Below are 15,773 nucleotides of genomic sequence, written 5' to 3' on the forward strand. Positions count from 1 at the left end.
AATCCATGGATATTTTCTGACGGATGTTGGCTCAAACTTGTCTTTCATACACACGGTCGCACATATCTTTTTGGAAATTCCGAACGTCAAGAACGCGGTGATGTACAACACGTACGAGGAGCCGAGAAAAATTAAAGCTCAATAGCCAGTGCGGCTCTTCTGCTTGATTCCGAGCATGAGTGGACGTTTTTTTTTTTTTTCTTTTTTATCATACAGAGCCACACCCAATTTTCCATAATTCAACAATTTCCAAAATTTCATCCTAAATTTTTCAGGGCAAATCGCTATTCTGGTTCGAAACGAAAAAAAAACTGTAAAAATTAGAATTATCGGCTAAAGCCACAGCTGGAATACATTTATATGAACTATATTACCAAGTGTTCATTTTGGCATCACATTTTGATTTAGTTTTAGTTATAGTGGACTAAAATGCCATTTTAGTTTTAGTCCCATTTTAGTCATCTGCAATTGTTTTAGTCGACTAAAATCTCCAGTACATTTTAGTCAACTAAAATCATTTTAGTCAACTAAAATCTAATGTCTTCAGTTAAATTTTAATGCATTATTTAAACATTTCTATAGAATTTCCAAACTCATTATATACTCCTGGAGTAAAAAAATAAAAATCTAACACCCTGTTCTTATTTATGATATTAAAGAGGAACTGCAGTCTGCTCACATCATTTGTAATAAAAACATCTTTGCAATTCTAAAGCTTCCCTCCAACCACTTTGCGTATTATTTTATAGATACTGCGATTCTGTACTTGCCAAATATGCTGCAGAAATCTCCCTCCACTGAGTCTGGCTGCAGCCATTTTAACTGTGGGCAGCTGAAGCTGCTGCCTGTTTACTTCCTGGATTTACACAGAGGCACACCTCCAGCTCTGTAGCTCTCATTGGCTCTCTTATGACTCATCCCCCTCCCTTCCTGGCAAACTCTCATGCGAGTGAGAGAGAGAGCTGTGCATGATGTCATAAGCCTAGGCCAATGACCAGACAAGAAACAGTAAGTGGGCTGTATAAGGGATTTACTGGCAGAATTTTTTATTTTTTACTATCCAAAGTTAAAACAACAAGGGCAGAAGATTTAATAGATGGATAGATGAAAAAATGACTGAAGGTCTGCTTTAAGGTTTGAACAAACTCATAGATACAGATTTAGCCACTCTGGGCGGCCTGAGGAGGCCTGTGATGCTGCACGGTGCTTTGAACGGTGGTCTGAGGAAGCCTCTAATGCTGCACAGTGCTCTGGATGGTGGTCTGAGGAGGCCTGAAATGCTGCCCAGTGCTCTGGATGGTGGTCTGAGGAGGCCTCTAATGCTGCACAGTGCTCTGGATGGTCATCTGGGGAGGCCTGTAATTTGCACAGTGCTCTGGATGGTGGCTGTAATGCTACACAGTGCTCTGGACGGTGGTCTGAGGAGGCCTGTAATGCACAGTGCTCTGGATGGTCTTCTGAGGCCTCTAATGCTGCACAGTGCTCTGGACGGTCATATGGGGAGGCCTGTAATGTTGCACAGTGCTCTGGACGGTGGCTGTAATGCTACACAGTGCTCTGGACAGATCAGATCTGAGGGATGGTCTGTAATGCACAGTGCTCTGGATGCCGGTGCTCAGAGGAGGCCTGTAATGCACACAGTGCTCTGGACGGTGGTCTGACTCTGAGAGGCTTGTAATGCTGCAGAGTGCTGGATGGTGATCTGAGGGGAGGCCTGTAATTGTAATGTACACACTCACAGTGCTCTCTGCTCCGGTCGGTCGTCATCAGGAGTGGGACTCTCGTCGGGAGGCCTGTTGCGCAGTGCTGCTCTGGACGGTCGTCCGAGGACTCGGATGCCTGCAATGCTGGCTGCACAGCCTGCTAACTGCTGCTAAGCGAAGCACGCTACAGACTCGAGTTGCTTGCTTGCTGGGAGCGGAAGCAGGCTGAGCTCTGTGTAGACCAGAAGTTCACAAGGATAAAGGTCCCTGCCTCACTTTTTCGTTTAGTTTTCGCTCGTTAACGAAAATGTACCGTAATTGATTTTCGTCATAGTTTTTGGTGTACTTTTTGCTTTGTTTTTGTCACTGTAAAAAAGCCGCTGAGGAAAATTTTGACGAATATGTTTTAGTTTACCTGTCATAGGATTTTAATTCAGTGTATACCATCTTGTGATACTGGCATCCCTTATAAAGAGCATAGCCACTTCCCAACCTCTCGGGCAATACAGCTTGGCCAAGTACCTGCTTACAGGTTCTATTCTATAAAGTAATGTATTTATTGGTGTATAACACGCAATTTTTCACCCTGAAAAATCGGGTGCTAATAGTGTCTGCGTGTTATATGCCGATACTGCAATTTGGGCTGCCTAGAAGGGAACGGGGAGGGGGGCGGGACGAGCGCCATCAGATTACATACAGCGAGAATCTCCTGCTTACTCAGCAGCCTCTTTAATAGGAAGTCCCGTCTCCTGGGCCGGCATTGGACCACCGTTCTGTCTATCATAGAAGACGGTCCAGGAGGCAGGACTTTGTATTAAAGAGGCCGCCGAGTAAACAGGAGATTCTCGCTGTATGTAATCTGACGGCACTTGTCTCGCCCCCCTCCCTGTCCCCTCCGGGGCAGCAGTAATCTGAGTTGAGGCTGCAGATGGGCATTGATCAGTACTTGAATCAGAAAAGGGCTGGCGACTCGGATGCTCTTGAATAAAAGTCCTTTATTGGGTTACATGGGTACACGGGTACAGGCTATGCTGACGCATTTCGGCTAAGAAGCCTCCGTCAAAGCATTGCTTTAATGAAGGCTTCTTAGCCGAAACGCGTCAGCGTAGCCTGTACCCATGTAACCCAATAAAGGACTTTTATTCAAGAGCATCCGAGTCACCAGCCCTTTTCTGATTCAAGTACTGCATTTTGGGGCCTGAACGTCCTGGCTAGAGCACCGGATCTCAGTTTATAGATCATCATATTGGCAGTGGAGCTGGGGTATCATTTTGCTTCTTCTGGGCATTGATCAGGCTGCATTAATGGCAATGGTGAGGCTGCATATGGGCATTGCTCAGGGTGCATTGATGGCAATGGTGAGGCTGCAGATGGGCATTGCTCAGGGTGCATTGATGGCAATGGTGAGGCTGCAGATGGGCATTGCTCAGGGTGCATTGATGGCAATGGTGAGCCTGCAGATGGGCATTGCTCAGGGTGCATTGATGGCAATAGTGAGGCTGCAGATGGGCATTTTTCAAGCTGCATTGATGGGCAATTGTGAGGCTGCATTGATGGGCACTGACCCTTATTTTGCTTTAAAGTTTTTTATTTAAAATGTAAGTTTTTTTCCTGAAACTTCCCTCCTAAAATGAAGGTGTGTGTTATATGCCAATAAATACGGTAGTTCCTTTTACTTTAAAAAGAGGACAGAAAATGTTAACCCGTATAAAGAACCAATTTTTTATGCCACACTGTGTATGTCCTATTTTCCACATGTATTGATTTTTTTTTTTTTTTTCTAAGTGTGATGGAAAAGAAATGAAAAAAAATGAAAGATTCTTATGTTCATTTCCTCTCCTTGTCCATAAACGTACTTTGTGAAGAATGTTTGTTGAATTTAGTTTAAGATGGTAATCGTAAAAGAGCCTTTTTACACAATAATTATCAGTCAATAAAAATAACATGTTGCACAAAAAAAAAAAACAAAAGCCCTGGAAATAGAATAAAAAAAACTCATGAAACTTTATCACGATGTGATATTGTGTCCTTTTGATATCTGTAATATAAACCTTATGTCTGTGACATTCATTGCTGATAAAAAAGAAAAAAAAAAAAAGTTAAATAAATGAGTTACTTAAAGTTATTAATGTTTTCATTTAAATATTATTAATAATGTTTTCTAATATATTACTTAAAGTATGATTACAAACAAAACGAAAACATTAAAAATTGTTCATACAATATTATTTTTCGGAGTTAAAAAAAACACCGAAAAATAATATTGTATGAACAATTTTTAATGTTTTCGTTTTGTTTGTAATCATACTTTAAGTATCATATTAGAAAACATTAATACCATAATAATAATTGATTTAAAACATGAATAACATTAATTGTATATTATAATAAAATATGTAGACTTAAAATGACTAGTCATATTTTAGAAAAAAATTACATAACAGTACATTTTCAATTATAGACTATATGATGTTTAAAAAATGAATATGATTTTTAATAGAAGTATTGACAATAGTAATAATTCTTAAAAACTCGCTGTGTAATTTGCTGAATTCTTTAATTTCATTAGAAACATTATGATGTTTTGTTAAGCAGAATGTGATTTAAAAAAAAAACAAAAAAAACGATCATACTTGTGGAAAATACCACCATTTATATTTGGTAACACACAAGGGCGTATTACAGCCTAGCAGGTAGATCAAGCAGCTGTATTAACACCTCAATAATAATTCTGCCACTTTCACTGCACTGAAGACCAATTAGACGATTCTAATGCTCTCCTGACACCAGTTAGAAAGGTTAATTGGGTCAGGCTTCCTCCTAAACATGTTCATTGTATTGATTTTTCTCTGCATTGCAGTCTGACGACACATTTGATTGGGCAGACTGAAATCATAGTGGTAAATTTTATAAGGACACAAGAGAAAACAATCTTGATGTCTGTAATTGTTTTACAGACTGATCACTAAATTCATGGCTGATGCTGGATCAGCACTTTATGCACCACGTGCAAGAAATTAAATAAGAAAAATATTTGGAGCATCATTTTCCCATCACCTAGGATTGTGTATACGATAATTGAATCCTGCGCCTGAAATATATGTGAAAAAAACCTAAAAATATAAGGATGAAAAAAGGTATAAAGCAGCTAAACCCAAACTAAGTGATAAATCACTAGTGCACATGTGAAAAAAGAAACGGTGGGAAGCGCTAAAGTGACATATTGATCCTACAAGAATGGAATACCAATATGTTTTAAATAAATATTAAGATAGTATAATATAGCGAGAAACCTCTGCACTCCAGCCTACCTTAATGGAAACAAAAACACCAATAGTGAATATTGTGCCTAAAATAATACCAGTGTTAATACAAACAATGTACTTCAATTCACAAATAGCAATAACATAGAGGTCGCATGTATCCCATAGTGTATCATAGAACATATCATGTGAATCACATATATTATTATTATTATTATTATTATAATACAGGATTTATATAGCGCCAACAGTTTGCGCAGCGCTTTACAACATGAGGGCAGACAGTACACTTATAATACAAATCAATACAGGAGGAATCAGAGGGTCCTGCTCGTTAGAGCTTACAATCTAGAAGGGAGGGTCAAGTGGAAACAAAAGGTAATAGCTGTGGGGGATGAGCTGATGGAAAAATGAAAATACAGTTGTTAGATGTGGGTAGGGTAGGCTTCTCTGAAGAGAAGGGTTTTCAGGGATCGTCTAAAAGCTAATAGAGTAGGAGATAAGCGGACAGATTTGGGTAGGGCATTCCATAGGTTTGGAGAGGCTTTGGAAAAGTCCTGGAGGCGAGTATGGGAGGAGGTGACGAGGGAGCTAGAGAGCAGGAGGTCTTGAGAGGAACGAAGAGAATGAGTAGGTTGGTATAACCTATATCCATAAAAGTCCATATGTGAAATTGATCTTGTGTCTGAATCTTGTATTCAAACGGACAATGGAACCCCCTCACCACCTAGGGATATCACCCAAAAGTGCTCATGAAATGGGTGTCAGCTTACCAGATGTAGTTGACCTAATGAATGAAAAAAAGGTCAAATGGGCTTTAGCAAGATTATGCTTGCTGCAATGGAGAAATCTGTAGACCGGACTCCTGCCCTCAAAGCCAAATGGCTGCTTACATGGATGGTGCCATCGCCCGGCACTGAGGCTGGAAAGCGTAGCGTGTCAATGGATGTCCCGCATTGAATACTGGCAACAGCAGCGTGTGTTCCACCTACAATGGATGAACAACCACGGGGACCGGATATGATGTAATCGCATGACAAAGTACCGCCTCGGCGTACGCGCAGAGATTTCTCACTATATTATACTATCTTAATATTTATTTAAAACATATTGGTATTCCATTCTTGTAGGATCAATACGTCACTTTAGCGCTTCCCACCATTTCTTTTTTCACATCACCTAGGATTGCTGGGTGTCTAAAAGGGTATATTAATAATAATAATATTTAATGCCTAATTCACATCTATATACATTATATACAAAAAGGGGAACACTGAAAAGCAGGGGGAAAAATGGAGGTGCAAGGAGCAGATGGGGAAGGGGAACAAAACTTGGATCAGGGACAAGGGGGAGCAGGTATAATGCAGCAGTGTATAGGGTACAGGGCAGGAAGCAAGAGCAAGATCTAGGCAAACAGAATCTGACAGCAGCAAACACTGGTAGCGAGAAGCACTTAGTAGGGGAGGACCTAAATACCCTCCCAGCATCCAGCATCAGGTGGAAACTGATTACTGGGGTCTGCTGGCTGCTGGGGGACATCTGCTGGTGGACACTGGAATTACAATCCTCCGCCCTGGGAACCAAAATGCCACCAGAAGGTGATCTAAGTTCTGACAGCTACATTCGACCCACTTGATGCAGTTTGGAGACCACTGTTCTAGAGGTATATTTATATGACATGGTGGGGATGGTTTAAACCAAGCTCCATTTTTTTTTTATTCTGCCCTCCTTTGTTATAGGTACACTCCATGGACTGGGGCAAAATGAAAAGTAAACCTGTATTCATTTCAAACATCCATATAGGGGCCTTTAAAACACCGGGGTGTCTCCTGCACACAAGTGGACATTTGAAGTGAAGCCAGATTCAATGCACTTTGCTGCAGACATTCAAACTCCATTGTATACACTGTGATATAGGCTCTCCTACGTCATGTATATATCAAGCAGAGCAGTGAACGCTCTGAGAGCTGATGGCAGGTAGATAACAGGCCAATTTGGTGAAGCTGCACAGGAAACCTCGAGGTTTACAAACACAGCTGCTGATCTGCTCGCGGTAACCGCACGGCACAGGAGACGGCTGTTCAGGTTGCGTTATATTTAACTCATCGACCACTGAATGGTTATCTATGGCCTGCAGAACATTTACAGCTTCCAGAAATAAGGTTTCCCATAAACCTGAGACACAGACTTCTGTATGTAAAAGTGTCTTCGTATTGGGCTTGTACTCAAAGTGATAACCTGAAGCTATGGTAGAAGATCGTCTGGAATGGAAGAACAGTATAACCATTAAAGTGACATTAAACCCTTAGTGTTTAAGCTCTTTCAGCAGCTGATTTAATCACTTATTGAGTATGCAGCTCATTTATCTTTAAATCTTTGCCTATGCTCCAGGTTAATCTGGAGCCACGAGCACTGCCACGGGTTTCCTGTTTCAGGGTGTCTTCTTTCTCTTGTAGCATCCCATGAATCCACCCTTGCATGCAGGAGCTAGAGATGTGTCTACCTACACAGTGTGTATCAATAGAAACATACAGCCCCATAACCTAGGATGGCAAGGCAATCCCATGCTTCTCTCTCCTCCTTCCCCTCCCTTCTCCAAGCTCACAGGTTGTCTGTAGACTGCACTGTTCACTGTTAAAGCAGTTATAAACCAAAAAGCAAACATGTATGTTATTGCAGCTTACCATTTCTTAGGTGTGGTGGCTGCATTCGTTTTTCTTTTTTAGGCTCTTCCTTTTATTTTCACCTAGTGATCATGCCAGTGAGTCTGTTGTTTTTCAACAGAACAAGCTCTCATGCAAGTGTGAAGAAATGGTGATTGGTTAGCTCAATGGTGGCGAGTGGTTTAAGTGAGTCCACGTCAGTCCAAACTTGAGTTTGAAAGCATGGCAACCCACTTTTATTAGCCAAAACTAAAGTTCCATCTACAGTTGCCCATGCAGGGGTTTCAACTTCTCACAGTAAAAAAAATCAACTGAAAATACTGAGTCACCTGGCTCTCGTCAGCAGCACTGCTGTCATCTTTGGTCTCCCAGACTATGGATTCTTCAGGCTCACTCAGCCTACTGTCACAGCACCTTGCTGTACAGGCCCCCATTTCTGGGCCCCATTCCTAGCCCCAGATAGGGTTCCCTCACACTTCTCAGGAACACAGGACTCCCTCCAGCCCCCTCTGTGGACTCCCTAGTCACCTCAGCTTTCTCAGTCTCTCTGGACCCGAGAAGCTGTCCTGATTCTCCCAGCCCTGTGGGAGAGAAGTCCGCCCAACATAGGGTCTTGTCTTCCAAGAAGGTCACCCCACCTGGATGGAGCACACCACTATCCTCACACACAGACTGTGTCCAAATGGCAGCAACTCCATCTGCAACTGCCTTGAGCGTCTCTCAGACTTGGTTTATAACCAAGTATAGGTTGGACTTGATGGACTTGTGTCTTTTTTCAACCTCACCTACTATGTAACTATGTAACTATGTAACAACCCTGCACACCTGTGTATTCACACAGGGTGCAGATGTCTAGCAAAATCCAGACACAGGACTGAAGGTTCTGTCCCACCCAAGACACTGTGGAACCTTCAAACTCTAGGCCTCCGATCCGGGATTGCAAAACCCGGAGGAAACTCAGAACACAGCTATCTATGCTCACAATACACACACTGGAGCCACTCAAACCACAACTTTGAGAATCCTGTGTCCTCTCCTAATCTCATATAGTGGCAGGGCCTCATACAGTAACACTGCCTGTACATACCCCCCAACTGTCCCGAATCCTGCGGGATAGTCCCGAAATGTAAACATAGTCCCGGGGTCCCGAGGGTCGGGAGGCTTGTCCCACAGCCAACTGCTGGAACACCTATTCCAGCATTTGGCTCTGTTCAACAGTAACACCTCTGGCAGGAGTGATCTCCTGCTTGACAGGAAGTGCAGAGCCCCCCTACAGCAGCGTGGGACAGAGATCTCCGGCTCAGGTAAGAAATGCCACCTTGTACCAATGTTTGCTAGATCCTGCACTGCAGAAAAATCTAATCACATTTTCTGCATCCAGTGTTCCTTTACTCCGCTGCTCCAATCCCCCGGAGTACCCCTGAAGCACCGCCGGCTCTCCTCCTCTCGCTCCTGCTGGCTGCAGGGCACAGGAGGAGAGGATCGGGTTCAGGATAGAGAGTAAGGGGGCCAGTAAATATGTTTAGCCCTGCTATTTCCAAAGATCCCCAATAGGCTGTTAAAAATGTAAAAAAAAAAAAAAAAAAAAAAATTTAACAAATAAAAAATTACAGTAGAGTAGCAAAGCAAGGTGTCATGTCAGGAATTCCAGTTCTGCGGTTTCCAGATATTGTTGATGCTCACTCGTCGTTCTGTATCTCAGTGTAGACATAAAGAGAGAAGAATACTATGAAAGAGGAAAGAGCAAAAAAAAAAAGTCAAGCCAAGAGCAAAACTTCACACACTTCACAGCAGAGAAAGCAGTACCGGTACAACAAACCACACAATAGCGGTCAGTACGAGGGGCCGCACAGCAACAATTCTCTGCTAGAGGAGGGCTGTTTTTTTTTTTTTTTTTTTAGATTGTTCGCATATTTCCGAGAATTGCTCAGGCTTAAAGTGCCCAAAGCTGTAATTTTAGTGGTTGGTCAAAGCTGTAGAAATACAGCTCAGCTCCAACTTTAAAAAAAAAAAAAAAAATTAAAACTATTGCCAGGCATGTGTGAAAAAAAAAGAACATTTTAGCTGCAAAATCAATTTTTACTCTGGCGCTGTACCAGCAGTTTAAGGACCAGGTTAACTTCCAGGTTAAACAATGACCAGCATCATCGAATGCACTTCCTGTAAGCCCAGGATATGATGAAGTCACCCCCTTGAGAGCATGTCATCACGCTAGTTTGGATTCACATAGACAAAGGAAGTCGCTGGACTGGTCAGGATTCAAGGTATGTATAATGGCACCTTAAAAAAAAAAAGGTGCATCATGGAGGAGGGAGGAATTAGGGGATGGGCAAAACATGGTGTTGGGCTTCGGGGGCCCATTCGCACCACTGTCGTGCATTAGCAGACGTGTGGTGACCTGCTTTATATACCTTGTGTGTTGGGTTGAGTTAGCCTATTCATTTTTCCCAATGCACCAAAATGGTACAAAAATGGTACATGCACCATTTTGGAAGCACAATAAAATGCACGTCTGCTGGTAAGGTACGTTGGGGTGCCATTCAGAATCTGTGTATAAATGTGAGCGTGCATGGGCCCTAAATGAACAGAAAGTCTTCCCTATCCCTCCTATTGCTGAGAGTTTTGGCTTCCATTGCAGACTACAGGTGGCTGACCTTAACTCTACTGACCACCTTTGGGAAACATTGGAATGACTATTGTGAGCCAGGTCCTCTCATCCAACAGCAGTAGCTGACCTTACAAATGTTCTTTTGGCTGAATGAGCACAAATTCCCACAGACGCACTTCAAAATCTTGTAGAAAGCCTTGCCAAAAGAGGCTCCTATAGCTGTTATAACTTCAAAACAAGGAGGCAACTCCATGATAACGTCCATGGTTTTGGAATGGGATGTCCAACAAGCTCATATAGGTGTGATGGTCAAGGTGTCCATCATTGTGAGCAGATTAAGAACCGGACAGATGTTTTAAAAACGAGACTGCCTGGGTAAAACCAAATGGCTGTCAACCTTCGCCTGAAACCTTTTATTACACACCTTGTTACTGACAGCCAGGGACATGATCTGTGGATGTCACCCCCAGCAGTCCTGCCAACCAAAACCCCTTTCTGCGTTGGCTATGCAAAATGATTTGGCCTCGGGTACAATGCTCTGCTGTTGCCATGTTTAAATATGTTCACAAAATAAATTGCATTTAGAGTCAATGTAACATGAAGCTTTTTCATTGTATCCACAGATGCTCAGGTGTTTGGTCTGACGGATCCTAGACTCTGTTACCTCCTGGATGGTTTATTACTCATCTACGCCATAATTATCACTGCCTTGCTTTTCAGAGAGAAGGTGAGATATGCTACTCATTTGCATTTTCTTTGACTTTGCGTTATGTAGTCCATGCTAGAAAGCAATGGTGTTCATACAGGTCTGTCAGATAAAACATATCACAGGTATTTTCTTAATAACAATAAAAAATCAGCCCATCCAAAATGGATCATTCGGTGTTTGATGAGTACTGGAGAGTTAAATCACCTGATTGCTTCTTGGGGACTTGATTGGTGAGATCTCTGCTCTGGGTTCCTGGGTCTGTACACCTACTGTGCCCATTATGAGGGGCTCCCACCATCTCTGTGCTGAGTTCCCAGGTCTGTACACCTACTGTGCCCATTATGAGGGGCTCCCACCATCTCTGTGCTGAGTTCCTGGATCTACACATCTACTGTGCCCATTATGAGGGGCTCCCACCATCTCTGTGCTGAGTTCCTTAGTCTACACATCTACTGTGCCCATTATGAGGGTCTCTCACCATCTCTGTGCAAGGTTCCTGGGTCTGTACACCTCTACTGTGCTCCCTCTGCACTTAGTTCCTTGGTTTGCACACCTGGTATGCCCAATATAAGCGTCTTCCACCATCTCTGCTTGTGTTTTTATTTTTTTTACATAATAGAGAATATGAAAGGAGGAGCTGGGAAAACACAAAGGTGGGCAGAAACACCCAAAACTCCCAGGTGGACAAGAGCAGGAATTATATCTGAGAGATTTTGCTGTTAGGCTTCATTTGCATGGGTGGCATTGTCTACCGCTCCTCTGAAAAAAATATCCCTAGTGGATCACTTTTAGCTTCAGGGCATTCAGGAGCTAATGCCACCTCCTGGGTATAATGCATTCAAATGATGTGCTGCAACTGCTTGGCAAGCGTTTGGCACGCTGTTGTGGCACAGTCCCATTGACTTCAAATGGCGAGTTTGACAGGTGGGCTGGCTCTCAAACTCAACATGCTGAGTTAAATTTGCTGAGGTCGTGGAATGTGTCCAAACCCATCTGTCATTGTTGGTTTTAGGTGGGTGGTCATTTGCCACCAGTGTAAATGAGGTCTTAAAAGCATCCAAGACGTATAACCCTTTATTATCACATTTGGGCAAACCGACCCTTTAGGAGAAGTCTAATACACTTAGCTTTCTCTTAATAAATGTTTTTACACAAGAGTCACACAACTTTCACCTATGATTCATACATTTTTTTCAATGGAATCCAATGAGAAAAATGTGTTAATCTTGGATGAAAACTGTGAATATTAGGAGAAAACATGTATAAATTGACCCAATTGAGTAATGTTTGGTGTCTGTAAAGTTTTTTAACCATTTTTAGCTTTGTTTAAGCAGCTGGTTGGCGACAATGGATGAAGCCCATGAGCAAAACGTGCCCACGCCTTGGGAAACACTGCAGTCTATTGCAACCAAATTCCACAAGCCTTCTGAAAACAACCAATTGCAATAGACTATGTTTCCTTTTTGTTACTTGTTTTTTACTAGTGTTTGTAGAGAAGCAAAGTGTAGCAGGGTGGAGTCCCCTGTTAGCTGGGATTTTCCCACCCTTAGAAGGATGGTCCATGTCACTCAAGTGTTTTAGCCAGCCAGTATTTAAGGGAGGAGCATTTAAAAAAATGAGGGAAAGCTAAATGCCACAAGGACAGGATCTAGGGTATGGAGAGAGTACTGCAGCACCCCACCCAACACTTGAACGAGCTAGAACCCTCCTAGGTAGGTGCTATGATAGTTAGATAAGTGTTAGAGTTTGTTTTTGATAGGTAAATATCGTTGCCACCTTGTAGGTAATGTTGCCATAATTTTGTGTAGTTGAAAGCATAGTTTGGCTCACTGTACTTAGTGAGCTGTAATTGTTTAGTCAGGTCTGATCTGTGTGCTTTGCTGCTGCAAGTCTGCTGGATAGCTCCCTCTGTATCCAGGCAACTTGAGAAGTTTCTGGATGATAGGTGTGGAGATATGCAGATGGTAGGCTCTGAAGGCATGTTGGGAGACTGTATTTATTCTGGGAGCACGCAGAGCTCTGGGTCGAGTCTAGCTTGAGGGGGGCACTCTGCCCTCTCAGGCACAAGCTGCCATGAGGAGGCCTCAGGTGGGCAACCTGAGGGAGGAATACTGAGAACCAGGTGCTTGGAAGAAGCTGAGGGGAGCGGTTTGCCACAGATCGGTTTGGTACCACTGGAGGACATCGCTTGAAGGATTGGAAGGGGGCTCCATCTGTCCTTGGGCCTTGGAAGTACACACATTGTAAGCTTTTGGGGACCTTGTGCTTTAGCTACCCCTCCTGTGTCTAGTAATAATCAGCTGTGGGTCTGTTAAAGGGGACACCAGTGCCTGCCACATCCAACCGGATAACTTCCCCAGTGAACCCAGGAAACCATAGTGGAACCAAGTTCCTCCTGACTTCCTCTCCCCGCACTACCGCTGCAGATGATCGCCACCTGCAGTGGAGAAATTAGACTGCACCTGCCTTTTTACTAATAATTTGCAGAGATTTACCCTTATTTTCTATCCTACACCACAGGATGTCCCTGGGACAGGGAGTGAGGGGAAATCTTCCCAAGGGGACATAGAACTGATGTCTTAACACTTCACCACTCAATTTAAGACTAAAATCAAAGGTTTTGGTTGAAGATGAACATTAAGAGGTCTATAGACCTAAAAGAGGAGTAGCTGAAGTGGAAAAAGAAGTCTTCAGGAGGGCAAGTTTGATGTTTTGTCATTGCCCTTTGCTGATGTCCCCATATGTGTGATGCCTGTGCAATACCATGAGCTGCACAAAGTTACACCTACCCTTAACATAATTAGTGAACTCCAATCAGACATACTGTATTTTGTGAAATTTCTGTTGTTTATAAACTATATAATCCTCTAGCACAGAATATATAGTATGTTTCCTTTATAAAAAATCTTATTCAAGTATTACATCTTTTGCAGCTGTCTAAGAGACCACCTGGAGACACCGAGGACGATACATTCAGTGTAAGTACAGAAGAAGACTGTGAATGCAATTTCCACTGTCTAGCGCTCCTGCTCTTCATTACAGCATCCTGTTTTTGGCTGTGGCATTCTCCTTGTCTGTCTGTCCAACTGCAAGGTGATTAATGTGGCTAGTCTCTGGGTGGAGACTAAACCCGATTTAAGCCAACCAAGCTTGCAGTCTCATGCTTGCGATAGCGTGTGTATACATGTTCAAGCTCTCGGTTTGTCTGCCCTGCTCTGCTCTTTAGATTCCTGTTTATGACCTCGGATCGGAAATCAACTATTCTTTAAACTCTGCCTGCCTTACAACTGGACTGTCATTGAACCTCTCTGCCTGTCTCCCAACCGCAAGTACCTGTTTGCTTTGCTCAGTTCGTGCTTGCCCCAGCGTGGTGGCCAGGCACTATAGTATTGTGTATAAGAGCTTGGTGTAACAGAGTTCCGGTAGACCTGCTTGCATTATGGGAAAGGGGGCTGCTATAGGTGAAGAACACAGAAGCTAGCTATAGTGCCTCACCATTTGCGTTAGGGGTAAGCGTGACATCCAAATTTTGTTCCAAATAATGCACTGACATTAAAATTAATTTTAGCCAAACGTCAATGTATGTGCTCTTATGCAGACATCTCCAGTGCAACGGGACCAATAGCTATAAGTGGGGAAAATGCAGAAATTACATTTTTTTATTTATTTACAATTTTGCTGGAAATTTGATTTAGCCTGAGTTTGGAAGGCCATGGTCTTTAAAAAGGTTGCCTGAGTACCAGGCACGATACTCACCCACAATTATAGCCAACAGAAGACTGGGGAAGGTGAAGGGGGATGAAGGGGACACGACCAAGGCTCATTCCATGGTAAGGACAGATTTTTATGAGCTTAAGAATGTCTGTTGAGCAAAGTGTACCATGGTGCCTCAGTGATTGGCGGGCATTGGGAAAGGTGGTGTTCCTGGACATGGTTTAATGTGACTCACCTTTTTCACTTCTTTCAGCATCGGCTTCCTTTGCAGATCTCAGCATTCGCTCACATGACATTTCAGAGCTGCAAAGGAAGGTAGTGCTGGAAGACTTCCCTCTGCTAGATACTGAAATCTCAGGTCCAAAAGTGGAAGCAGCAGGTCCACATGTCTCTGTACGTGGGTCCTGCTCTTAAAGGGAAAGTTCACCTTTCCTTACTTTTACCAAAGCCTTTCTATGAATTAAAGTGTCCTCAATACATTAGCAAGCTGTGCTCTGTTGAATGCATACTTTTTCGGATGCCCACTACATTGTCCTTCCAACTCCATGCTGCAGATGGTAGGACATACCACGTGTTTGATGTTCAATCCTGAAAAATCACAAACACTTTTTTCCCTTCCCATGCATGCACAGTCCACTCTCTCTCGCAGCTCCGCATTCTGCAAGAGTGGAAGAGAATGAGCATGCTTAGGGAAGGAAGCAGAGCTGAACTCCCCAATTAATTATTTTGCAATATGGGGAATTCGTCAGAGATGAGCTTCATCATTTGAGCACCAGGTTTGGACAGAGCTTGGAAATTGGGTGGTGTCACTTGAGTTCCCAAATATAGTAGAAGCTGATATTACAAAAACTTTACATAATTTTGTATTACTGTTTTCAGAAACCCAACCAAAACACACGAGATCATTTCGGCAACAGAGCAGATGCAGAAGTAGGAGGAAGGAGAGGGGTATGTATTGTCATGTTTAGTCATTTCATTCATATTTTGCATAATGTTAATACAACATAAGGAAAATGACACACAGAATGTCTATCACTTGCACAGAAGATAATGTCACGCAAAACATTTGAAACTAATACAGAAGACAATGCCACACAGAATGTCCATCATCAG

The 15,773-nt window shown here is 42.8% G+C and overlaps 1 protein-coding gene across 1 annotated transcript in view; it reads left to right on the forward strand.

Annotated features, from left to right (window-relative positions):
• CD247 (CD247 molecule) overlaps positions 1 to 15,773 on the forward strand; it is a 176,312-nt gene that overhangs the window by 107,790 nt on the left and 52,749 nt on the right. Inside the window, exons 2-4 of the mRNA XM_073617354.1 lie at positions 10,861 to 10,964; positions 13,880 to 13,924; positions 15,540 to 15,608. Of these exons, the coding sequence (XP_073473455.1) occupies positions 10,861 to 10,964; positions 13,880 to 13,924; positions 15,540 to 15,608 (218 nt within the window). The remainder of the gene's footprint in view (positions 1 to 10,860; positions 10,965 to 13,879; positions 13,925 to 15,539; positions 15,609 to 15,773) is intronic.

The sequence above is a fragment of the Aquarana catesbeiana genome, linkage group LG02, assembly GCF_042186555.1.
Source record: "Aquarana catesbeiana isolate 2022-GZ linkage group LG02, ASM4218655v1, whole genome shotgun sequence".
NCBI classification, from domain to species: domain Eukaryota; kingdom Metazoa; phylum Chordata; class Amphibia; order Anura; family Ranidae; genus Aquarana; species Aquarana catesbeiana.